Consider the following 10,482-nt stretch of genomic DNA (forward strand, 5'->3'; position numbering starts at 1 on the left):
GCATAAATTTTCATAGGAGCGCAAGGATAACACTATAGTATGCCTATATTCAAAAAACAATTTTCTGGGTAATTATAGGAAAGTTAAACGTTAGAAAATGCAAATCAATATAAATCAAGTGCAACATACAACACTCGGTTGCTAAATTAGTCAGGTTCAAACCCTAATTATACAAATATACATTTTAGCAAAGATAGTAAAGATTAAGTAAGAATGAGTACCAAAATTACTTACCTTCGTCAGATTGTTGACATCCATTAGAAGTAACCACCTTGAGTGTTCACGCGGTGGTGAAATAGCACTACTTCGTATGGTTTTGGGCTCTATAATACCGATCTGCGTTCATCTAGATTGTATCCGTACAAACAAACAACCATCTTAGTAGATCTTCCTTCAAATAAAAGAGGATTTAAAACCCCAAACACAAATTTAGGGTTTCCCTAAAATCGGCCTCTTCTATCTATCTCTCGAAGCAAATCGTAGTATAGTCTGCGATTGGATCAAGAATGTCTTTCGTGTATAATGGGCGATACAAAATTCAGACGCCATTAACGCCTAAGACGTCTGGATTACAGAGATAGATGGAGAGCGATAGAGAGAGATAGACGGAGTGAGACATCGTAGGGAGAAGAGGGAAGTAGACAGCGTGAATTAGGATCGGGTTGTGTCCAGAAGTCTCACTTCTGGACACTTCTTTATATTTTTTTTGGTTAAATAAATAAATAAATAAACATATATATATATATATATATATATATATATATATATATAATACGCAGTAGATAACATGTATATATATGTGTATAATATATAGTATGCCTATCTATTATTAGTAGCTATATACTTAAGTGGAATAAATTATTTTAACATGGTTATTTTATTCATTTTTGTTAAATTAGTATTATATATGGTGTTTATTATGATTCATATATTGTATTTAAATTTTGGAACAACATATATGTTTTATTTTTTGTTCAGTCGAATTGTTTATTTTATGTAATCGTTGTATTATTTAAATCTAAATCATAAATTATATTCATGCTTATTTATCTTATTGGTTATAAAATCTTTATTTTTTTTATGACAGAAAATGATTGTACGGAAAGTGGAACATTCAACACACCGAAACGAACTACGATTGCGGGTAATTCCTTTATTTCTAATTGCAATATAGGTATTATTTTATAGTAAATTTAATTGTGATATTCATATTATATTATAGGGATATTAATGTTAGATTTTTGTACTTTTTTTGCTTAGAGTGCTCAATCGCAGTCGAAGTGTCAAATGATAGATCTCAGCTTACATGTGTTACTGAAACATCTCAAAATAAGAGGCGTTTTACTGGGACACAGTGTGGGGGTCTTTCTACACAACCTTTCAACGTATACAATGGTATGAGATGTTATGGTTACTAATGGTTAATCAGCTATAATTATACATACGCTTATTTATATAGGAACCTTTGCTGTGGTGTTTATTGTATTTTAATTTAGGAATGTTACATATATAGCATTTGTTTTTTTGGGGTAAATTTGTTTATTTAATGTGATAATCTATATGGTGCAATATAGATTTATTGTCTTTTATTAGTACATACAACACCATTGTATTCTTTCGTAAGATTTATTAGTAATTCTTTATTTTATTATCTAATTGTACAGAAAATGCAACATTCAACACACCAAAAGTAACTGTGATGGATGGTTAGTCCTTTTATTTTAATCAATATTGTCGGTACTATGGTATAATAAATTTTATTTTATTTATTCATATTATAGAGATTAATGTTAGATTTTTTGAAATTCTTTGTTTAGAGTGTTCAATTGCACTACAATTGGCAAGTGATAGAGAGAAGATTACACATGTTAATAATAGCCATTTTTTGGGTGGACAAAGTGGAGGTATTGATAGTCAAATTTCTATTATAAATTATATATCTATATATAATTACTATATTATTTTTTGATTTTTTTTTTGGTGTATTAAAATTAATTTTGTTTCCTAATAGTTTTACAAAATATTACTCAATCAATGACATTGCAATCTAACGTGCTCGAAACTACCCCTATGGTGTCCAACGAAAGGCGAGGGCCTTTGACAAATCTAACAAATAGTAAAGTTGCGCAATTAAGTAAATCGTTTTTAAAAATATGAATGTATAATGTTTAGTTTATGAATAATAACGTTTTTTATCATCTTATAGTTCAAACAACAAGATCGTGCGTGGTGGATGACAATAGCTCAACACCAAAGGCGTCAATGCAATTTAATTTGTTGTCCGCTTTTGATAGTGTGGTCCATGATACACCGTCAAACTCGGCAAATGTTAATGGTGAGTATAGGTACGAGTAATAACCTTTATTATTTTTGTTTAGGTAAGAGTAATAACATTTGTTTTCTTCTAGATTATTACAGTGATATTGGTGATCAAACGTACTCATGCAATCATTGTGGAGCTATGTTTTGGTTAGAGGAGCGAGTAAATAAATCTAGCGGTGTTCGGAATCCGAAATATTCACTATGTTGCGGTCATGGAAAGATAAAGTTGCCGCATCTTAATATTTCACCTATGGCAATCAGGCAGTTGTTCTTTAACCAAGATCAAAAGAGTAACCATTTCCTAAAGAACATTCGGTGCTTTAACAATATGTTTTGCTTTACTTCCATGGGTGGAAAAATTACAGAACGGTCAACAATGGTAGTGCACCACCGACTTTTCGGTTACATGGTCAAAATTTTCACTTGATGGGTAGTTTGCTCCCACAATCTGGCGAGAGACCAAAGTTTGCTCAATTGTATATTTATGACACTCAAAACGAGATCACAAATCGTATAACTGCACTTGGGTAAGTTATGTATGTTTATTTATTTTAAATAGATTAACATCATTTTTGTAACAATATAGATTATAAAATTGTATGGGTTTTTATATTCCAAACAGGGAAGATGAGTCAAACATTACAATCCATCGTGAAATTGTTAAAGACATTAAAGATGCACTGGATAAAAATAATGTTTTGGTTCAAAGTTTTAGAATGGCCAAAACAGAGATGGAAAGTAACCATAGAGCTGATATTAAAATCAAACTCATTGGTAAGAGGACCAAGGATGCAAGGACATATAACTTGCCACAGGTTGGGGAGGTGGCTGCATTGATTGTTGGTGATTTAGACCCAAACATGGGAGAAAGAGATATATTGGTGGAGTCCAAAGCTGGACATTTTCAAAGAATAACTGAATTAAATCCAGCATATCTCCCACTGCAGTACCCACTACTCTTTCCTTATGGTGAAGACGGATACAGAGACGACATACAATTTACTACTCTTGAAGGCAGGAGTTCAAATGCAAGGAGTAAACTTAGTCCCAGGGAGTATTTCTCATTCCGTTTGCAAGATAGGTTCAATGAAATGTCAACTTTGCTTTATGCTAGGCGGTTGTTCCAACAATATTTGGTTGATGCTTATACCATGATAGAATCAGGACGCTTGGTTTATATTAGGTCTCATCAAAAGTCACTTCGATGTGAATCTTACAAATGTTTGACAGATGCGTTAACACGTGGCGAAGTAGATCCTACTGCCCAAGGAAAACGCATAATTTTGACATCGAGTTTTACCGGAGGCGCAAGATATATGGTGCAGAATTACCAAGATGCAATGGCTATTTGTAGATGGATCGGGTATCCAAGTCTATTTATTACATTCACATGTAATCCTAAGTGGCCCGAGATTGAAAGATTTTTACAACCAAGGAAACTCAAAGCTGAAGATAGGCCAGATATAGTATGTCGTGTGTTTAAAATGAAATTAAATGCACTAATTAAAGAAATTCAGAAAGAGAAAATTTTTGGAGTGGTAGATGCAGGTAATTTATGTCATTTCATCAATATATTTGATTATTTTTGGTTGTAACATATCTTTTAAATTTTTCAACGATTTTAAAGATCCAAGTGCATATTGTTTGTTTCTTGCAGTAATTTACACCATTGAATTTCAAAAAAGGGGACTGCCACATGCTCACATTTTGATATTCTTGAGCAAGAGTAACCCTTACCCTAATTCTAAAGATATTGACCGGATCATATCTGTCGAGATTCCAAGTCAACTGTGCGAACCTGAGTATTATCAAGCTGTAGCAGAATTTATGATTCACGGTCCATGTGGTGCAGTTAGGAAGAATTCACCTTGCATGATAAAAGGTATGTGTTCTAAATTCTTCCCCAAAAAATTTGTGGAAAACTCAACAGTGGATTTTGATAGATATCCAATATATCAGCGTAGAGATAATGGTCGTACAGTTCGGAGGAATGGGATTGACCTTGATAGTAGATATGTTGTTCCACACAATAGACATTTGCTTATGAAGTACAGGGCTCATATTAATGTGGAGCGGTGCAACCAATCTAGGTCAATAAAGTACTTATTCAAGTACGTCAACAAGGGTAATGATAGGGTCACGGCTGAATTCTACAACAGTGGGGTGGAAGAATCTACTGGAAAGATTATAGATGAAATCAAGATATACTATGACTGTAGATATATTTCACCCCCTGAGGCCGCGTGGAGGATTTTTGCGTTTGACATACAATTCAGGAATCCATCGGTTGAGCGGTTGAGTTTTCATCTCCCCAATATTCCATGACGACGATTTGGTCAATGATGTTGTAAATAGACCGACAGTAGCTCAAAGCATGTTTACTGCCTGGTTTGAGGCTAATAAAAAGTACGCTGCAGGGAGGCAGTTGACTTACTCACAGATGCCAACCAAATTTGTTTGGAAAAATGATAAAAGAGAATGGCAACCTAGGCAGAGAAATTGGGCAATTGGTCGAATCTTTTATGTGCCACCAAATACTGGTGAGATTTTTTATCTTAGATGTTTAGTTAATATAGTTCGTGGACCGACTTCATTTGATGAGATTAAACAAGTAGATGGTGTTCAATACAATTCATTTAGAGATGCATGTTATGCACGCGGATTAATTGAAGATGATAAAGAGTATGTTGATGCAATCACTGAGGCAGCATCTTGGTCTTTACCCCATTCGCTACGTAAGTTGTTTGTTACACTTCTAACATCCAATTCAATGTCCAAGCCAGAAAATGTTTGGGAGATGGTTTGGCAATACTTATCAGATGATGCTCAATATATTTGTAGAAGGAACCTCTCAGTCTCAGGTAACATTTATTGTTATATTATTAATTATTCATATCCATTCTTTAAAGCATTACATCTTACGTTTCTTTCTTCTTATATTGTAGATTTAAGTCTAAATGAATCTCAAAAAAAAAAAAAATTTCTTTGATTGAAATCGAGAAGTTGTTGAATGCTTGGAACAAATCTCTATCAGATTATCCACCTATGCCAATGCCAGATGAAAACAACGATTTGTTTTCCGGTAACAGGTTGTTGTTCGAGGAGATGTCATATGATAGGGAAGCTCTATTGCATCAACATAATTCGTTGCATCCGAAACTAACCGATGAACAGTTAGTCATATACAATAAGGTGATGGCAGATGTTGAAACAGAGAAAGGTGGAATGTATTTCGTTTATGGTTATGGTGGGACAGGAAAAACATTTTTGTGGAAGGCTATTTCAGCAGTTGTACGGTCCAAGGGCGAGATAGTTCTAAATGTAGCATCAAGCGGTATAGCTTCGTTGCTGCTGCCTGGTGGTAGGACTGCACATTCCAAGTTTGCTATACCAATTGCTGTTAATGAGGACTCCACTTGCAGCATCAAGCAAGGCAGTGCGCTTGCTGAATTGATAATCAAATGCAAACTAATAATTTGGGATGAAGCTCCGATGATGCACAAACATTGTTTTGAAGCATTGGACCGAACAATGAGAGATTTAATGCGTTTCAAGAACTCAAGGAGCTCATCAATGACATTTGGCGGGAAAACAGTGGTGTTGGGTGGAGACTTTAGACAAATTTTACCCGTTATCCCAAAAGGTACTAGACAAGATATTGTTCAAGCCAGTATTAATTCATCTTACCTGTGGAATAATTGTCAAGTTCTGCGTCTAACCAAGAATTTAAGATTGCAAGGTCTTACTAATGAAGATGATGTTCAAAAGTTAGATAGTTTTGCCAAATGGATTGCAGATTTAGGTGATGGTAATCTTGGTGAAGACAATGGTGTTGATTGCAATATAATGATACTGTATTCAATTGTATTAGAAAACGAGGTTGATCCTATTAGGCAAATTGTTGAAAGCACATTTCCGGAGTACCGTACTGGGAACATGGATGAAAGTCAACTGGAGAATAGAGCTATATTAGCTCCAACCTTAGATGTAGTTGATGAGGTCAATGAATACATGAATGGTATTAATCAAGCTGCTTCAATGACATACTTGAGTTGTGATTCTGTTTGCAAGGCAGAGTCAAACTTTGATATGCAATCTCAAGTACACACAACAGAATTTTTAAATAGCTTGAGGTGTTCGGGTGTACCAAATCACTCTCTAACGTTGAAAGTTGGAACTCCAGTTATGCTGTTGAGAAATATAGATCACTCTATGGGGTTGTGCAATGGTACAAGGTTAATAGTAACACAGTTCGGAAATCATGTTATCGAGGGAAAAATTATAGCTGGGAATAACGCAGGTACAAAGGTTTTGATACCGAGACTATCTTTGACTCCTTCAGACCCAAGACTTCCATTCAAGTTTCAACGAAAGCAATTCCCACTGATGTTATCATATGCAATGACGATCAACAAAAGTCAAGGTCAAACGCTTTCACATGTTGGTTTGTTATTGAAAAATCAGTTTTTAACCATGGACAATTGTGTGTTGCAGTTTCTCGGGTCAGTAATCCAGATGGTCTTAAGGTCTTAATATGTGGCGAGTCTAGAGGTCTTTTAAATAAGACTCAAAATGTAGTTTATAAAGAAATCTTTAATAATTTGTAATTGTTGTTTCATTATTTTACAATGAAATATTTTATTTTGTGTATTTGTGACGTCTATAACTTTATTGACCATATAATGAATAAAACAATTTTTTATACATATCAGCATAATAATATGGCCGTGCATCGCACGGGCGCAACTACTAGTTCATCTTTAATAATTAAAGGTGAATGGTTTGATCATTGGCTTTGGGAATGGAGTAGACAAAAAAAAAAAATGTGTGTCATTCCATCTTATTGGTAATGTGATTTTTAAGTTTGGATTAGGACTTTTAAATTTTAATTTTAATTTTTTTGTTCATATTAGTATTTTGGATATCATTATATTAGGATAAATTGAAACTTAAAGAAGAAGAACTAGAAACAAAGAAGATGCATTCGTTGGTCCAAAAGTTATATTTTTACTTAAAAATGAAAGAATAGTTTTGTCTTTTATTTACACAGTGCAAACCGAGCAAATTAATGCTTGGACCATATTTAGTAATATTTTAAAGAGTTGATTATCAATTTGGACCTTCGACTATGAGGATTTCACCAATTTAGTCTTCGACTATCAAAATTATTCAATTTAGTCCCCGACTATACTCTTTTTACACGAAATGGTCCTCAGTCTAATTTTCTAGTAAAACTAAAGGGTAAATTCGGAATTTGAAAAAATCACTCTTCTTCCTTAACTCAGGCGAAGGCTTTTGTATTCCATCTTCAGTTCAACCCAATCATTTTCTTCACTGAGAGCAAAAATGAGCTTCAGACCTAGTGAGAGCACTAATGGCCGCATCCCTCACCTGCCACTTTAGAAGAAATTATCTACTCTTATTTGATCTGAATCACAATTCTCCGGCAACAATCTCCAAGATTTCTCCGGTAGTCTTCGCATGGCGTTGTCTGTTGTAAGCTATAGACATGTTCTTCTTCAATTCGTTAATTAGCGTTGTCGTGGCATTGCTCATTGCACTCATCATGTGGCTTCTGGCTAGCGATTTCTGCAAAGCTCTCATAATTTGACTGTTCAAGTAGAGAGGCAACAGGGCGTCTAGAATCTGAACCGGGTCCTGCTCGAACTCCAAGATTGATGAGAATTCTGGGGTTTCAATCCTTCTTACGTCTCTCTCCACCATTAGTTTCCCTTCTTTGGTAGTCAGCATGAAGAACTCATCATCTGCTGCGTCGACACAATTGTCGTTTATGTCGCAGATCTCTCCCTAGGGGGACTAAGGTGTGAATCACGGGCTCGGATTTGACCAAAGACACGAACTTTGTGTACAAAAGCACAACCTTGTCGACCTCTTCGCTCACGAAAAGCGAGAAGACATCATCGGCGATTGCCTGGGCCTGCGTGTCTTTTGCGGTTGGAAGAGAGCTGCCGTCGAGGAAATACGTATCCCCCTTCTTCCCCACGCTAATCACGGTGTAATCCACACTGAGGCCCTTCAATTCCTTAATCCTGGCCTCGGCTTTCTTGAGGATATTACTGTTAAACGCGCCGCAGAGGCAACGGTCGCCGGTAACGACCACCAGAGCGACTTTCTTGACGAGGCGGACCTTCGTGAGCGGCACCTCTGCGTCGTCTTCTGGAGAAGCTCGTTGATGTTGTAAAGCACCTCAACCAGGGTCTCCGAGAAGGGCCTCCTGTTGACCACGTATAAAAGCAACGAATTAGGGAAGAAGAAGAAGAAGATTTTTCAAATTCCGAATTTACCCTTTTAATTTGACCGAAAAATTAGACTGAGGACTATTTCGTGTAAAAAGAGCATAGTTGGGGACTAAATTGAGGAATTTTGATAATCGAAGACCAAATTGGTAAAATCCTCATAGTCGAGGGACCAAATCGTTAATTAACTCTATTTTAAAACTCGAAGGACTATAATTAATAACATTTTGAAACTCGAAGAACAAAAAATGGTGAATTTTAAAGTGTAGGATCATAGTGAGTAGAATCAACATACTCGGAGGAGGACGACCACATATTACATAATAAATACTTAAATATATAATGTAAAATCTCTCAAACGAAAATGAAATCCCTAGACTCTAGTTCAACACTCTTCAGCTCTGCGACTCAGCCGTCTCTCCACTCTTCTCCACCGCGATTCTCCACTCTCCACTCAGCTCCACAGGCGGCCAGCCTTAGTCTTCTCCCAGAGTCGATCTGCTAACCCGCAAAGGCCCAGACCAAACATAAGGTGAAGGTTTCTGTCACTTTTCCCCAATCTCTATTTTCTTCCCAACTCTTAGGGGGGGTGTATTCAATCATGACTTTTGTAGATTTTTAATGACTTTTAAAATGATAGATTTTAATAAACTTTGATTGACTTTCATAGAGTTGTTCAAAACTTTTTAAAACTTTATAAGACTCTATAAAAGTCTATATAAAAAACATTCATAAACTTTTATCAACTTTTTATTTTAAAAAGTCTACAAAAGTCATTGAAATTCTAAATTGAATACATCCTTACAAACTTTTAATGATTTTGATTCTTATCATTTACAATTTTCTTACAAAACATTTATAATATATACTCCGTTGTAATAAAATTCTTCTTATTATATAGTTCTTCACCCACATCATCATTCTTAACATTATTATTTTCATCCATAGTATATTGAGGCTTATATGCTAATTACTTATATATATTATTAATAAACATCAACAAAAAAAATATTTCATTAAAAATTCATAACAATATTGAACAATAAAAGTTATAATAAAAGACTTGATAAAATAAAATATTTAAAAATATAATTACAAGTTGCATAAAATAAAAAAAATAAAAATCTAATATTAATAATATATATATATATATATATATATATATATATATATATATATATATATACTTGATATATTCAAATTGTTGTTGCAAACAATAATTCGCTATTCGTAATAATCTGCTGTTAAAAAGAAGGAAAAATGTATATTACGAATATAAACATAAAAAGAATAAAAATCAAAATATATAAGTATTTATATGAATATTATGAAATATTTACTAAAATTTGACGATGAAAAATTTGCTTTGTTCATGTATTTAGAGAAAGTTAGGGATAAAAAAATTCATAGAAAAAAAATAAAAATCAATATAAACAAGTAATAATGCAGTAAAAATAATATTATTTTGAATTTTTAGATGAAAATTCTAAAGTTTAGGAGAGAGAGAAAATTGGTAGAGTTTAGGTATGAGGAAAATATAGAATAATGAAGAAGAAAATAATTTTATTGAATTTAGATAGGTTTATAGAGTTTAAATAGGGGAAAAAACAGAGTTTAAATAGAGAGAGAAAACATTCAAAGTTGTTTGAAAGAAAATTTGAAATCTTGAGGTTGATGGTTGGATTTCAACTATTTATATTTGAGAAGAAAAGTCTACAAAAGTCTTAAAATTAAAAAGTCTACAAAAGTTCATTACTTTTTGAATACCACATGACTTTTAAAGACTCTTTAAAAGTCTTAATCGAATACCACACGACTTTTAAAAACTCTTTAAAAATCTTGATTGAATACCACCTAACTTTTAAAGACTCTCTAAAAGTTTGAATTGAATACCTCCAAACTT

The 10,482-nt window shown here is 33.8% G+C and overlaps 2 protein-coding genes and 1 pseudogene across 2 annotated transcripts; 2 read left to right on the plus strand and 1 right to left on the minus strand.

Moving 5' to 3' along the window:
• Positions 1-2,748: 2,748 nt before the first annotated feature.
• On the plus strand, positions 2,749-4,647 carry LOC109147224. Its single transcript, XM_019294855.1, has 3 exons — positions 2,749-2,849; positions 2,945-3,870; positions 3,980-4,647. Exons 1-3 carry the CDS (start codon positions 2,749-2,751, stop codon positions 4,645-4,647), a joined length of 1,695 nt encoding a protein of 564 aa, XP_019150400.1.
• Positions 4,648-4,696: 49 nt separating this feature from the next.
• Positions 4,697-7,685, plus strand: LOC109147225. Its single transcript, XM_019294856.1, has 4 exons — positions 4,697-5,183; positions 5,357-6,622; positions 6,817-6,848; positions 7,608-7,685. Exons 1-4 carry the CDS (start codon positions 4,697-4,699, stop codon positions 7,683-7,685), a joined length of 1,863 nt encoding a protein of 620 aa, XP_019150401.1.
• A 70-nt stretch (positions 7,686-7,755) lies between these two features.
• Positions 7,756-8,894, minus strand: LOC109147226 (annotated as a pseudogene).
• Between the last annotated feature and the right edge of the window lie 1,588 nt (positions 8,895-10,482).

The sequence above is a fragment of the Ipomoea nil genome, unplaced genomic scaffold, assembly GCF_001879475.1.
Source record: "Ipomoea nil cultivar Tokyo-kokei standard unplaced genomic scaffold, Asagao_1.1 scaffold1978, whole genome shotgun sequence".
In the NCBI taxonomy this organism is placed as follows: Eukaryota; Viridiplantae; Streptophyta; class Magnoliopsida; order Solanales; family Convolvulaceae; genus Ipomoea; species Ipomoea nil.

Bases quoted from the DNA above. Each gene is read 5' to 3' on its own strand.
- LOC109147224 (XM_019294855.1), top strand. From the start codon at position 2,749: ATGGGTAGTTTGCTCCCACAATCTGGCGAGAGACCAAAGTTTGCTCAA. The intron at 2,850-2,944 runs GTAAGTTATGTA...TATTCCAAACAG, and splicing joins AATCGTATAACTGCACTTGG to GGAAGATGAGTCAAACATTA. The intron at 3,871-3,979 runs GTAATTTATGTC...TGTTTCTTGCAG, and splicing joins TTTTGGAGTGGTAGATGCAG to TAATTTACACCATTGAATTT.
- LOC109147225 (XM_019294856.1), top strand. From the start codon at position 4,697: ATGTTTACTGCCTGGTTTGAGGCTAATAAAAAGTACGCTGCAGGGAGG. The intron at 5,184-5,356 runs GTAACATTTATT...AATCTCTATCAG, and splicing joins AAGGAACCTCTCAGTCTCAG to ATTATCCACCTATGCCAATG. The intron at 6,623-6,816 runs GTACAAAGGTTT...TGTGTGTTGCAG, and splicing joins TATAGCTGGGAATAACGCAG to TTTCTCGGGTCAGTAATCCA.